This window comes from Silene latifolia, chromosome 11 (genome assembly GCF_048544455.1).
Source record: "Silene latifolia isolate original U9 population chromosome 11, ASM4854445v1, whole genome shotgun sequence".
NCBI lineage: Eukaryota > Viridiplantae > Streptophyta > Magnoliopsida > Caryophyllales > Caryophyllaceae > Silene > Silene latifolia.
The window spans coordinates 162,046,715-162,062,006 of record NC_133536.1 but is presented as its reverse complement, the minus strand read 5'-3'; the positions used below and the strand labels follow the sequence as shown (position 1 = coordinate 162,062,006).

Sequence of the window (15,292 nt, the reverse complement as noted above, 5' to 3'; positions counted from 1 at the left end):
CATAAGTGCAAATTCCTGTAACATACAAGTATACAACACAAAATTATCTGAACAGTCAATTACGATCAATAGTACATGGAAGGATTGTTACGATCAATAAAATCTGTCATCTCTTTAAATTAACAACTCAAAAACTGGCATCTTAGGCAATGGAACAATTTATCCACCGAAAATGAGAATAATGATTCAAATTGAAACGTAACTAATAGACGTGACAACACACGCCAATGACTAACATTTACAAAATACAATATCCATTCAAATTAAAGCTTCCTCCTACATTTGGACAGTAACAAAATATAATATCAAGGTCCCTAAACAAGACAAACTAACTCAGAAGCTGGCATCGTAGGCAATGGAACAATTTATCCACCGAAAATGAGAATACTAATTCAAATTCAAACATAACTAATAGAGGTCAAAACATACGCCAACAGCTAACATCAACAAAATACAATATCCATTGTAGTCGTGGTCATTACACCCTTCGCTACAATTGTGCGCATCCCAATCCACAACTGTTTCATTGACAATACCTACATCATCAAATCATGTAAAATATCATTAATACTTTGTATATATGCCCTCTTCCACTAATATGTAAATTTTAAAAAAAACAAGCAAATAAAGTGCCTGATTATGATTATGAGATTACTTGTTAGGAAGTTGACTCGGGCAATTTCTACTATCATGGCGTGCCATTTCTCCACAAGCACGACATTTTCTAAGAGGCTTAGCGTGCTCCTCCATTGCCTTTTCTTTTTCAGAAGTCATCCTTCTACCAGATCCCTTATTTTTTGCTTGATTTGGAGGAAGAATATGAGCTTTAGTAGGGATTTTAGACCCAAGAAGCGTCTCGATTTGAGTTTTCTTGCTTTTTGACTTCCCACCACTACTTGAAATCAACAACTTCTCATTGAAACTCTGAAGCAATTCGAGTAACTCTTTCTCCTTTTCCTCATCATCCTCCACAAGTGACACTGCAGTGAACACCCCTGACCATAATTCACTGATAGTGTTTTGTCTTGTGTCAATTGACGCACAATTAGCTTCTAAAGACGTCCCTAAAACATTAAAGATAGGACGAAATGTTGCATAATTGCTCCACCTCGGCAATAGATATTCAGAAGGTATTTCATCAAATCCCTTATTATGCAACACCCATACACAATGTCTACAAAGTATCCCAAATCTCTGAAACCTCTTGCATGAACACACTAAAGTTTTCCCATCGACATCGACTTCATAGACTTTCTTGCTCTCACGATCCATAACAAATAAACGCTCCACGTCTCTTTCTTTCGTGCTTTTGTTGGCCTCATTACAAGAGTAGCATGCACCTTTCAACTCTTCTTGAAAATCATAAAACACAGGTGGTGTGTAAAATTCAGCACATTTCTTTTCTATAGAAAGGGGAGTTGATAATATAGGAGAGGAGTTTTTAGAATCAGCAGTTAATTTAGAATGCTTCGAGCGTTGAGCATCCATTCTTGATCGAAAAACGCATCCAAAAGCGAACAAGTGATAGGTTGGGGTTGGTGAAGTTGCCGAAGAAACTATTCTCGATTTCGACCTTGAAGTTGTCCTTAGAAGCCCACCCATATAAGTGTCCCGAAAATATGCAGGAATCCATAATTTGCGGTCCTCAAACATGGATTTCACCACTCATTTCCGGACAAATCATGTTTTTCCATAATTGAACACCAACTCGACTCAAATTCAGTTGGCTCAATATCTTCATTCCAAACAATAGAACTTATTTCTTTTAGAAAGTCTGTGTCTTTGTAAATGGTTGAACCAACTTTGTCAGGCAATTTTTTCATGATATGCCACATACAGAATCTGTGTGTTGTGTTGCCTGAAAACACATTTTTAACCCCCGCTTTAATACCCAGACATTGGTCAGTAATCAGAGTAGTAGGATAACACCCACCCATTGCCTTCATAAAATTGTCAAAAAGCCAGGTAAAAGACTCTTCATTCTCCCGCATTATCAAACCAGCCGCAAAAGTAACACATTTTTTATGGTTGTCAACCCCCGTAAAAGGACAAAACACCATACGGTATTCATTAAAATTGAATGTGGTGTCAAAAGACACAGAATCACCAAAGAGTGCATAGTTCTTAATTGCAATTGGATCAGCCCAGAAAACCTTAGTGAGTCTTTTGTCGTCATCAACATCAAAATCAAAGTAAAATGAGGGACACCTAGCTCTTTTTTGCATGAAGCCCTCTATCAGCATTTCCGCATCATATTCTTTGATGTATTTCTTTACATCCCTTGAAAAATTCATAAAATCTTCTAAGGAAGCCCCTACGTTTTTATATCCCCTAACGTACTCTTTAAACATTCGAAATGTCTTCACAGGCCCCTGGTTAACACGTGAGTTATCCATTATCATTTTCTTATGCACAAGGTTGAGCTTCCTAAATGACTTTAAGTGAATCATTGTGGCTGGAGTTACCATTGCATGTGAGTGCACCTCGATAAATTCATACACCTCATACTCACCAGCAGGAAGTCTCTTAAACTTAATCTTGGCAGTACACCCAACTCTTGTTATTGCCCTCCTCCTTTTTTGCCCACCATGCTGCCTATTACCTTCTTTGTTACACACATGACTCTTATGTGTAGTAACTCCTTGAATGATTTTACTTGAATCCAATCTCGGAATAAAGCCACAAGCTTTGGCATATGCTTTGTAGAAATCCAACCCTTGCTCCAAATTCTCAAATTTCATTCCAACAAATGGTTTAAGCTCTTACGAACAATGAGGCACTCCGTGAATCTCACTAGTAGCAACAACTTAGGGCTATCTCGGAAGACTCAAATTAACAATGATTACTTATAAACCGTCGTCTTGCTTCACACTAACAAAATGCAATAAATAAAACTAAATGATTTACCTGGCACATCATTCACTAATGGCACATCATTCACTAATAATTGATCTGGACAATTAGTAAGCAATAATATATCTTCTTCTGGATTTGTTGAAATATCCATGTCATTAGTATCACCAACTATAGCTGCAGAAACAACGAATGGCATTTCACTAATAATTGATCTGGACAATCAGGGGTATTCAATCATACTAAACTGAAATCGGATACCAAACGAAATCGAATGGATACTAATGAAATGGAAAACAGTAGGATACACATGCCATTTAAGAACTAAGAATTCAAAATCCCAAAAAAAAAATTGCAGCAACTCAAAGAACAAGAGAAATCAAATTACTACGATTAATATTGATTAGAAAACAATATTCCAGAAATTTTTACATCAATTTCAACTTCCAAAACACACTTCTAACATAAGCAGATACTTCTAAACTAAAGCCAAAAAGAGCCAATATCTCCAAAACCCTTTTACATACTACTTACTTCTCGAAATAGTCTTGGGTTCGTTTTACATATATTGTGGGTACGTTTCGTCTAAATTACCCAGATACGTTAAGTAACGACTGTAAATTAACAACTCAAAAGCTGGCATCTTAGGCAATGGAACAATTTGTCCACCGAAAATGAGAATAATGGAACCAGTTGAAGAACAATTAATTGAACAAGTAACGATCAGTAAATTAAATGATACAAAGAGTCCCCAAGATAGTCTAAAATAGAGTGGAAAACCTAGTTATGAAACATATATGAGTCGTTGAAAGTGATACATTTATCATGAACAACGCAACTCAATCTCTAAAGTCATAATACACAAAAGAGCAGACCAGTTTCCTTTATGGAATTTAACTATCGGCTCCATCCTAGATTTAATTGTAACTGCTAATAGTCACTCCAAAAACATTGCATTTCACTGAAGGAATTAACGAAAAAGTTGCCAGTTTGCGTGGCATGAAAATGTAAAGATAGAGAAAGACAAGGACTAATAATGGTTATAATAATTACTAAGAAAGCTAAAAAAAAGTTGTCGCTTTGTTACAAAGCGGTATCGCCCCGCAAAAGTACAGCATTATCTATGCATATACCTCGATTAAAAAAGAGACAAAAGGACGGATAGTCGGATTCTATGAATTAGCATATGAAGGAATATCCAAGTCAGGAGGCAATAAATTGATCGAATAATATGAAATGTTCGCAATGTACAGAGATGAGAGTATATGTGCCCAAGACACTTAGGGAGAAAATTCGTCTGACGACAGCAAACAAAGTGTCATACAAAAAGAGCAAAAAGAGTGAAAGAATTCGTAACTTTATGAACCAAATCAAATAACAAACTAATCTACTACGCCGTTGAAAGACAGATAAATGAGACTTCGACACAAAGCTTGCAATTACATCAGAGAATTCCATCAAACAGGAAAATGTATCCAACAAACGCATCATTTAGCTTCATAAGAAATTCCAATATTGTCAACATCATCTCACTCAATGAAGCTAGGATCAACATTTTTCTCAGTAATGCTACCCATCAGCCAAAGTAACCGATTTAAAACAGGTCTCAAAATCATACACTAGTTCTTTGGTATCACGTGCGATAACAAACTTATCATGAACCCAGTTCTTACACACAACCAAACAAAAAAAGAAGATCTCTTTTTCAGATTTTATGAACCAAATTTGCAGACATCTCTTTTTAATATAAAATGCAGAATCAATGCAAAAAGAGTGATAGAATTCGTACCATCTACCATTTGGGAATCATCTTCATCATTTACGGTTTCAGTTATTGAGGCATGTTCTTGAGTACAAACATCTGCAATTAAAATCACAATAGTATCTTAGTAAGTGCATCTAAAAATCTGCAATTAAAATGTTAATCGCACAACAAAATGAAGAATTTGTACCTGAAGTTGAAGAACAATTGGTTGAGACTGTTACCATCTTTAAAGAATTTAACCCAATTGAAACCCTAAAAAAACGATTTGAATTTTTCGGTTATTACAAACCCTAATTTATCAAACAATTTGAAATTTCTTCATAAAATTAACCTCATAAACTACTCTACAATCCATATATGTGCATTGATCTAAAATACCAAATCAATTAAATGTAAAATTTTCGATTAAATTATTTTATGAAAAAATAACAGTAATTGAAGCTAACCTTGTTTGATGAATTAATGATGAGCTGAATGTTGTAAATCTAGAAGCTTGTTTCGTAGAGGATAGTGATGGTAGAAACTAGTTTACCAAGAACAGAATCACGAGAGGTTGAAGAAGAGAACCATGGAAGCTGTTTCTTGTTTTGTCGAAGAAGATAGAAGCGCGTAAGAAGAAGATAACAGTGTATAATGGGTTGGTTCGTACGGTTCGTACCGTAAGTTAGTTCGCACGGGATCCCGCCCTATATTTATATATATATATATATATATATATATATATATATATATATATATATATATATATATATATAGAGTCGGGATCCGGTGAGAACTCCTAAATATTTGAGGATTGAGGATTAGTGAATACAATATCACAAGTTCTTCAATACAATATCATGAAAAATCTGACCTTTCCAAAAAAAAAAATTTAAAAAAAAAATTATAATTTTCTTTTTCTCGTACAAGTATTTTTTTGTGATATTTTATCGAATAACTTTGTGATATTGTATTGAGCAACCTCTCGATATTGTAACGAAATCCTCAATCCTCAAAAAGATAGTGTATCCTCGGATGATCTCATTCCCATATATATATATATATATATATATATATATATATATATATATATATATATATATATATATATATATATATATATATATATATATATATATATATATATATATATATATATATATATATATATATATATATATATGATGGATCATTTACCCTTACTTTAGTTTATTCCAACACATTTTTAATATAGCTAAACAAAAAATTTTGATTTTATTAACAAAATATAAACTTAATGTACAAAAATACAATTAGGTATACTAAAATGGATATAAATGCACGGAAACAAATACTAGGTGCATGAAAATTGTTACATGCATGAAAATAATTACTAGATAGGTGCATGAAAATATCAGGCTCTAGGTGCACGAAAACGAGTTCTAGGTGCGTAAAAATTGTTAAATACATGAAAAATGAGTAGTAGGTGCATGGAAATTAATAAAATGTTTCTTGTCTTGATTTCGGTCAATAATTTAAACTTTTTTGACCAAAAAATATGTTATTTAGGCATAAAATTCTATGTCGAATCCAAATACATCGTTTTTTTTAGAAAAAAAAAACCGTAAGGTGGAGTTCTCAGGGTTCTCACTATGTAGGTGGTTCTCACCGGATCCCAAATATATATATATATATATATATATATATATATATATATATATAGAGAGAGAGAGAGAGAGAGAGAGAGATCGGGATCCGGTGAGAACTCCTAAATATTTGAGGATTGAGGATTAGTGAATACAATATCACAAGTTTTTCAATACAATATCACGAAAAATCTGACCTGTCCAAAAAAAAAAATTAAAAAAAAAAATTATAATTTTTTTTTCTGTACAAGTGTTTTTTTTTTTTTTGTGATAGTTTATCGAATAACCTGTGATATTGTATTGAACAACCTCTGATATTGTAACGAAATCCTCAATCCTCAAAAAGATAGTGTATCATCACATGATCCCATTGATATATATATATATATATATATATATATATATATATATATATATATATATATATATATATATATATATATATAGAGAGAGAGAGAGAGAGAGAGAGAGAGAGAGGGAGAGAGAGACAAGGTAAAATGAGTCCACCTTAAAAAATAAGTCCCTAAGTCCTAATCTAAGTCATTAGATTTTATAAGATTGATGGTTAGGATTAAAAGGAAAAACACACTCAACCACTAGTAATTAATGTCTTCTATTTCATAATTTCAATTCTCAATTCACTTATTTAATTACTTCCTCTTTTTCACCACCTGTTTTATCTAATTAATTTGATGTCATTTCATTGCAAATATAAAAATATTGATTTTAATAAACAAAATTTCATTCCCGCATAAATTAAAAGCAGCATCATAAAAAGCTCCGTAAAATTTCATACGGAACAGTTACAACTAAAAGATTAGGATGAGAGAGAAAGAAGTGAGAGAAAATTCTCCCGTTTCTAAAAACAAGCTTGAACCGCAAGCAATGGCACGTTTCAAGGTTGTTGCAAAGAATCCTACGTTTAATTCATCACAAAAATCACAAAAATCCCAAAAAAAATGTAGCTAGTACTTCTCGATCAAATAATAATAATGGAATTCATCTAAATACTGAATCCCCTAAGCATAATTCTAAACTTAGTTTTTCTACTCTGGAGTATAAAGCTGATCTCGATAGTATTGTTGAAGATGAGGAAGAACAGGTAGAATTGGTGGAGGAAACTACAGCTTCGAAACCGATTATCCAACTGGATAAAGCGGATGTTGAAGGTGAGATCGAATACTGGTTGTTGAGTTTATGGATTCAAATACCTAAGAGGGGGAGGGGGTGAATTAGGTACTATTTTAAAAATTTTAACCAAACTTAATTGATTTAAGTTAGTCAAATGAAATGATATCTCAAGTATCTAACAAACATCCCTTTTAAATGAAAGTTAAAAGGCGTATTGTCGAACTGACTAGAGCAACAGTAAGACAGACTGTTACTGATGGCTTTGCAAATGTTATATCTAAAATGATGAATGAGTTTAACTTAAGATTTCAACTTAAATCTCTATTGTTTAAAGATAAGTTGATGAACAATGTTAAGAGCAAATGTATACATCAATTAAATGAAATGATTAAGTGTGTATCACGGAACCTCGAAGAAAGTGATTATTGAAATATGAATACTTGCTGAAGCCTGAAGATAACAATGGTTCTGGCTGTTTCTATTCATCTTAGAATATGAAGTACAAGCTACATAACGAATGTGACAGTATATAGAACTGTTACTCAAGAGTAAAGCCAATAACAAAACTTAACAAAACAAGTAAATAAGTTGCAGCGGAATAAAAAGCGAAGAGATAAACAACACAACGATTTTGAATTGGTTCGGCCGACACTCTAAAGGCCTACGTCCAATCTTCTTTTATTGATAAGTGATGTAATCTACTCCGACTACTTTGAAACACTAACTACAAAAGGACCAACAACCTACTCCGGTTGCGACACAAGTTCTAAGACTACTCCGTCTATGAACTACCAACAACCTACTCCAGTTGCCACACGAGTTAGAGGACTACTCCGTCCAAGAACTCAAGAACTCACAACCTACTCCGGTTGCCACAAGAGTTAAAGGAATACTCCATCCTAGAACTCAACACTCTAACTTAGAACGTTTACAAGGATCAAGTTTCCACGGACTGATTCTTTAACAAGAATTGATATGGACAACTTACAAGATCAAACGGTTCATAAGTGAGAGAGTTTAATACTTAAAACAACAGTCACTGTGATTGTAACACTTGAATACTTTGAAAGCTTTACAAAATATCAAAAGGATTTGAAAACTTGAAAACAATTGTGCAAACTCTACAATCTAACTAGAATGTTTTCAAACCAAGTTTCCTTAGACTGATTCTTAAAAAGAATTGAGAAGGACAACTTATTGGTACAAACGATTTCTAGATAAGAGGGTAAAGCACTGTGATGTAACAGTGATTTCGACTGACACAATTGAAGACTTAGAAGATTTTTTGCAAAGAAAATTTCGAGTTCTTAAAAACTGATTTTGCAAAAATACTTTTGATTTCTCTGAAAAGTCTTGCTTTCAAAGTGAGGAGAAGGGTTCCTTTTATAGAGAGGGTAAACAAGGAGGTAAGCTAGGGTTTGTGAGTCAAAGGTCTTCACATGTGATGAAGACCAACACTTCCCCAAACTTGCACAAAAGAAGGTACTTTTATTGAGAGGCAAAAGAAGAAAATAAGGTTTGTAATTATCCAAAAGAAGCCTTTGATTTTTCAGAAAACAAAGAGTGGAAAACAAGTCACAAGATGACAAGCTTTCACAAAAATGGCAAAAAGCAAACTTTGTTTTATAAAAGACCAAGAAGACAAATTGACACAAAGAGAAAACAATTTGAATTGATAATTAGCTAAACCTTTTCGTTTTTTCTAGAAACCCAAATCTTTAGAGAAGAAATCTGAAAGTTTTTAATTAAATCCAAGCCACTTAAAAAGGATAAAAAGGATTTTCGAAAGGAAATTAAATTTCAAGTGCTACGGACCATGGTGACAGTCCAGGCTATTGTTACTTGTAAGGGTAACAGTAGTCTTGACTGTTGTTATTGCTTTTAAATACTCTACTCCCTAACTTGTACATTAGATGACACAATTGACTCTAAATCTTGGGTAGCAAATTATCAACCATTCTTGACTTTGACATTGATTAATTCTTGCTTGAGGAGGGTGCATTATTCCTGAAATGGTACACTTAGAAATACGATTAAATTGGGCATGTCATCATCAACAAATATGTCCTAACACTGATCATCCTCTGTTTTCTGTTACATACTGGGTGCAAACCCTCCAAGCAAGATAATTAATGGCCTTGTGAAGAGAGTATGGCAGGGATATGGTGTTGATAAGCTTTCGTTCTTACCGAATGGCATATTTCTAGTTATATTTAAGACAAAGGAACAACAACAACTGGTTTTGAATAATGGTCATTTGATTTTTGACAATAAACCGGTTATAATTAAGGAATGGAAACCTGATTCTGAATTAATTAAACACGATGTTCAAAAGGTTCCTATATGGATTAAGATGTATGGTTTAGATGTTAAGTTTTGGGGTGCAGGTTGCCTGGGGAAAATAAGTGGTGAGATTGGTAGATACATCAAAAGCGATGATGCCACCTCCCACAAAATGTTTCTGGGCTTTGCACGTACCATGGTGGAAGTTGATATTGGTCAGAATTTCCCAAAGGAGATTCAATTTCTGGATAAAATTGGAAAATTGCAGATTGTTAGGGTTGAATATGACTGGTTGCCTTTGTCTTCTTCTGCTTGTAAAGGCATGGGTCATGTTGCAGACTAGTGCAGGAAGGGTAAACCTCGTGTGGAGCCAAAAAAAGGTGTGGAAACCAAAGGTTCAGGCCCCTGTGCCTGTGCAAACTAAGTTGGTGCCAGGGAAGGTGAGGAATCATCAGTTTAAACCTATTGCCACCTCTAAGATTGTGAATGAGGTTGTCACGCCTGTGGTGAGATCTAAACCAGCTGAAGTGGATGTTTCATTGCCCAGAAGAATCCTGTCTCGAATGATGAGGAATGATAGTGATGGGCCTCGTGTGGTTACTCCAGGAGGCTTTTCTTTTATGGATGCCCTCGGTCATTCCATCCAAAGGCAGAAAGCTAATTTTGTTTTGAATAGAAGTACTGGAAAAGGTGAAACCAGTAGCAGTAGGATTGAAAATGGGTAGCTGCAGTTTCTGGAATGTAAGGGGTATGAATAATCCTAACAAACAAAATGAAATAAAATGGTTCTTGAATCATAATAAGTTGGGATTATTTGGTTTATTAGAAACAAAGATTAATAGTAGTAATTGGAATAAAGTTAAGAATAATCTTTGTGATAGCTGGTGTGTTTGCACTAACATTAGCTGTCACAAGGGAGGAAGAATTTGGCTCATTTGGGGATCCTAATTTGTTTGATGTTGACATCAAAAGTGTGGTTGCTCAGCTGATTCATACTAAAGTGATAGACAAAGTCAGAAATAAACTTTGTTTTTCACCATTGTGTATGGGTTTAATAAAGTAGCTGAAAGAGAGAGTTTATGGATGGAGCTTAGAAGTATTCATCTAAGGGTTAATGCACCATGGCTTGTATGTGGTGATTTCAATGCTATTTGCAGTGTGGCTGAAAGAATTGGAGGTACTAATGTGTCTAGAGCTGACATCCTTCCTATGCAAAACTTTCTCCATGATAGTAATATGCATGATATGAAAGCAACTGGCTCTTTTTTTACTTGGACAAACAAGCATGAGGTTGGTGACAAGGTCTATAGCAGGATTGATAGGGCCTTTATAAATGATGAGTGGCTTGATTAGTATCATGGGGGGTATGCTAATTTCTTACCTGAAGGGCTATTTGATCGTTGCCCTTGTGTGATTCATTTTGAGGAGAAGCTTATTCACAGGAATATCCCATGTAAGTACTTCAACATGTGGTCTATGGCTCCTGACTTTGATCAGATTGTGAAGAGTGGTTGGTCTGGTACTGTCAAGGGAACTTCTATGTTCCAAGTAGTGACTAAGTTGAAAATGCTGAAGAAAGATCTAAAAAAGCTCAATAGAGATCAATTCAGTGATGTGGAGAACCTTACTCATGTCACTGAATTGTCTCTAAAATATTTTCAGACTCTTCTAAGTACTGATCCTTTAAATGAGGACCGTATTATTGCTGAGAAGGAATGTTCTTAGGAACTGAGGTTTCTGAGAGAAGCTAGAGCCAAGTTTCTTAACTAGAAAGCTAAAGAGAAATGGATAAAGGATGAGCATGAGAACTCTGCCTATTTCCATACAAGTATTAAGAGGAGAAGGGCGAGGAATAGGGTGTACCCGATTAGGGATATGCATAATAATCTATGTACTTCCTATGAGGAGAATAAAAAAGCTTTTGAGCTGTACTATCAGCATATTTTGGGGTCATCCAAACCTGTGCAGAGGTTGAATGAAGGCATAGTTAGAGCTGGAAAATGTCTGGAGCCATAGCATATTACTTCCCTGTTGACTCCTTTAACTGATTCTGAAATTAAGGCTGCTATGTTTGATATACCAGGGGACAAGGCTCCTGGACCTGATGGGTTTAGTAGTCAATTCTACAAGGATACATGGCATATCACTGGGCAGTCAGTCATTAGTACTGTGAAAAATGTGTACCAAACTGGAAATTTACTTAAGCAGAGTAATAATACCATAATTACTCTGGTGCCCAAGGTAGATATTCCTGATAATGTGATGCAGTACCAACCTATTGCTTGTTGCAATACCTTATACAAGTGTATTTCCAAGGTTATATGTAATAGAGTGAGTACAATTTTACCTGATATTGTGAGTCCTTTGACAGGGCAGTCGTATACCTATCAAAAATAACCAACTGGCTCTAACTAATATAGCTAGGGAAGTCGGGTCGATCTCCACAGGGAGATGGGAAGATGTCAGCTTTGTCTAAGTTCGTCTCGGTAACCAAATTGGGGGGTTTTAATTGACTGATTCTAAACTAATGATAAGGATATGGAAGAGAAAGTAAGAGAATAAAGATTAACCAAGTAGAGAAAACAGCTAAGACAGACGGTTCACAATAATCATTCAGTCAAGTAATCTAGGTCTCAGGTCAATGCAGATACGGTCTGAGGAGCAATGAATATCTCCTTTCGGTTTCAATTCGCCCTAAAGCACAAATAGCTTAGCTTTCGCCCTAACTATAATGCCCTATTGTTTGCTACTTGTCTCGCCTTTTCCAACCTTTCGGCCCAGGTCAAGGGTCACTAAGATATAAATGCCTAATTGCGTCGACTCAATTAGTCAGATACAGATAAATGCAGCAATTAACAACAAAGATTATACCAGCATTAACCCAATAAATCGATTACTATCCCTTCATAATTATGGATCCCCTATAGTCTTAGCAGAGGGAAATTAGCTACGTATCATCATCGAATTAACAATAACAACATATAGATAATTGAAACTAAACATGATAACAAAACTAATGAAGACTGAATTAAAGTAATTATGATAACAATAAAGGGAAGGAGGAATTAAAGCAATAATTAAGATTAAGGAATTAAAGAAGAATAATAGTACCAATACAAATCCGAATCCGAGTAGCAAAAGTGTAGAGGAAGAGCAAAATCCAAGAACAGTAGAAAGTGATAGTGTAAAGTGAATCAGAGAGGGAAGAGAGAGGAGTTACGTTGTTCACTCCTTCAGTCTTATACCAAAAAATCCACTCTAAACCTAATATATGGACTAATTACAAAAGCCCATATGAAATTAGGCGGAAAATAAACTAAAGCAGGACAAACCACTCGATCGAGTGGAAATAAACCACTCGATCGAGCATCCTTGCAAAGTCTTCTCTTGTGTATACTTGAACTGCTCGATCGAGCAACTTGGAGTATATAAAGCATTTGATCGAGTAATAAATCACTCGATCGAGCTATCTTGGCACGTAAGACCTTAAAGCACCTTCCGAAACCAGCTCACGCGTCTCCAAAATGTTAGATTCCAAGCTCCTGCTCCTTATTCTCCATAAATGCATGCAATTGGGACAAAATAGGCTCGATTTAGCTCCTCTTTGGTTTATTCCTGCAAATTACATAAAACGAACCAAAGTAGAATATTCGGGGGTTATTGTAGCCGGATGCTACATAAATAATACATAAATGCGTGTAAAAATGAGGTAAAAACCTTATATAAAATACACGCATCAAATCTCCCCAAACCAAACCTTTGCTTGTCCCCAAGCAAAATATGAATGCAACTAAGAATGAACAGTGGGACGGGACCAACGCATCAGCTACAAATCACCCACCAAAACCAATTTAATGCAACAAAATGACAAGGTGGCAAATGAGAAGTGCAAACGAGTTAAATCAATGTTTCAAACTTACTGAACCGTCAACCTTACAAGATTCAAAGGATATCGGACTCTCACGGGTCTCTCGTCACTCAAAATTAGGCACAAGGTGAGTATATATGTGAAAGACAGAAAGAAATAAAGACACTCACCTAACTCGACCTATAAGAACATGCATGCAGTTAACATGAATAAAGTCTCTACAACCATACATACGCATTCCAACCATACTAATGACCAAGACACATGCCGAGGACTTACATTTGGGTAAGTGAGGTAATGGGTAAGAAGGGGCTAAAATGAATTTGGATATGTGGGGTTAATAGCCAGGCTAACAACAACTAAATCTAAATTTGAACTGTATCCCAACTTCGTACTCAATATAACAAGATGAAACGGTGCAAAAACCATGCACTCTACTCACGAAACACCAAAACAAACTCGTCAACTCCCCATAGATATAAATAAAACATGGGAGTGAAAATCATTATACAATTTCTCATTTTTGTTCCACACATGATTTTCCTTTATTTTTCTTCTTTTTCTTTTCTCTTTTTTTTTCGTTCTCTTTTTTTTTTTTCATTTTTTTTTCATTTTTCATCCATAATTTTTTTCTTTCATTCCCTTCTATTCTTCTACCAACTGCTGAAAATCAGATAAAAATAACCAAACTGCAGTAAAACATTCCAAACAGCTACTCGTCACTAGCTCGGCTAGGGTAGGAAAAATTATAGACAGTAGCTAAAAGGACAAAAAGGCAATTTGGCTATGTGGGGCTCATGGGTAGAATGAAATAAAGGGAACTGCCTCTCCTAACATGTGTCACCATCCACAGACCAAATGCATATAGGTATTAAGAAGACTGGATTCATGCTTATGCAAATTGATGTTACATGCCTTAAAGAGAGTACTACTCACATCCAAAATGAAACCGGTCATGAATGTCACCAGTTTATAAAACTCTAACCTCAGAATGTAATGTAGCTTGCCGATATAATGAATCAAGTCTATTCGTTCAGATAAGAGAGAAATAAAAACTCGTAGATCATGCACATAATCATGCCAACTAAATGTCAAGAATATGCAAGGCTCAAGTAAGGATTCAATGTAGCGTCAATGTTTAAACGTTCCGACTCAAATTAAACATGAAATTTTTTGAATTTTATGGTTTTTATGTGATTTTTTTTTAATTAAGTAAAACAACAATGCATGCGAAAATAATTAAACGTGCAAGCAAAAATGCAAGAAAAACATGCAGACAGACACAGATATGGATGCATACCTCCCCAAACCAAACCGTACAATGCCCTCATTGTACCAAAAATAGGGAAAGAAATGCAAACTAAAGAGAAAAGGAGAAGTGGAGTCGGAAAACTTACAAAACGTCGTAAAGAGGGACCTCCCCAAACCGACCATGAACATGGGAGGTCAAAGAAAGTCAAGCAGTAGCTCCATAGACGTCAAATAGCAGCAGGAAGACGAAACCACTCGATCGAGTAGCTTAGAATTGCTCGATCGAGTAAACTGGTAGCTGGAAGGACTCGATCGAGTAGAAAACTACTCGATCGAGTAAACGTGATTTTGGCTCTGGTCGATCGAGTATATATATCACTCGATCGAGTGAATACTACCCAAAAAGTGCTCGATCGAGTAGAAAAACTACTCGTTCGAGTGACTAGACCTGCAAAATACGCGTTAAAAGAAAGGAAAGCATAAAAAGTTCATAAAACAGCGTCTAAAGTTCAACATAAAGCTAAAGACAAATAAAAT

General features: G+C 35.0%; 3 protein-coding genes and 1 long non-coding RNA gene across 4 annotated transcripts; 1 reads left to right on the top strand and 3 right to left on the bottom strand.

The window, feature by feature from the left end:
* Nucleotides 1-651: 651 nt before the first annotated feature.
* LOC141614256 (protein FAR1-RELATED SEQUENCE 5-like) lies at nt 652-1,488 on the bottom strand. Its single transcript, XM_074433018.1, has one exon. The coding sequence runs from the start codon at nt 1,486-1,488 to the stop codon at nt 652-654; it is 837 nt and encodes a 278-aa protein (XP_074289119.1).
* Nucleotides 1,489-1,658: 170 nt separating this feature from the next.
* Nucleotides 1,659-2,741, bottom strand: LOC141614255 (protein FAR1-RELATED SEQUENCE 5-like). Its single transcript, XM_074433017.1, has one exon. The coding sequence runs from the start codon at nt 2,739-2,741 to the stop codon at nt 1,659-1,661; it is 1,083 nt and encodes a 360-aa protein (XP_074289118.1).
* A 177-nt stretch (nt 2,742-2,918) lies between these two features.
* Nucleotides 2,919-5,277, bottom strand: LOC141615171 (uncharacterized). The gene is made up of 4 exons (XR_012529684.1): nt 5,065-5,277; nt 4,806-4,870; nt 4,643-4,714; nt 2,919-3,030 (listed from the first exon to the last, which is right to left on the bottom strand). It is a non-coding gene; the product is annotated as an uncharacterized LOC141615171 (long non-coding RNA).
* A 5,442-nt stretch (nt 5,278-10,719) lies between these two features.
* LOC141614254 (uncharacterized) lies at nt 10,720-11,361 on the top strand. Its single transcript, XM_074433016.1, has 2 exons — nt 10,720-10,926; nt 10,990-11,361. Exons 1-2 carry the CDS (start codon nt 10,720-10,722, stop codon nt 11,359-11,361), a joined length of 579 nt encoding a protein of 192 aa, XP_074289117.1.
* Nucleotides 11,362-15,292: the final 3,931 nt, after the last annotated feature.

What these genes read in the sequence shown, in the direction of transcription:
- LOC141614256 (XM_074433018.1), bottom strand. Translation starts at nt 1,488, where the DNA reads ATGGATGCTCAACGCTCGAAGCATTCTAAATTAACTGCTGATTCTAAA.
- LOC141614255 (XM_074433017.1), bottom strand. Translation starts at nt 2,741, where the DNA reads ATGAAATTTGAGAATTTGGAGCAAGGGTTGGATTTCTACAAAGCATAT.
- LOC141614254 (XM_074433016.1), top strand. Translation starts at nt 10,720, where the DNA reads ATGGAGCTTAGAAGTATTCATCTAAGGGTTAATGCACCATGGCTTGTA. An exon ending in CTTGGACAAACAAGCATGAG is followed by an intron (nt 10,927 to 10,989) that starts GTTGGTGACAAG and finishes TGGCTTGATTAG; the next exon opens with TATCATGGGGGGTATGCTAA.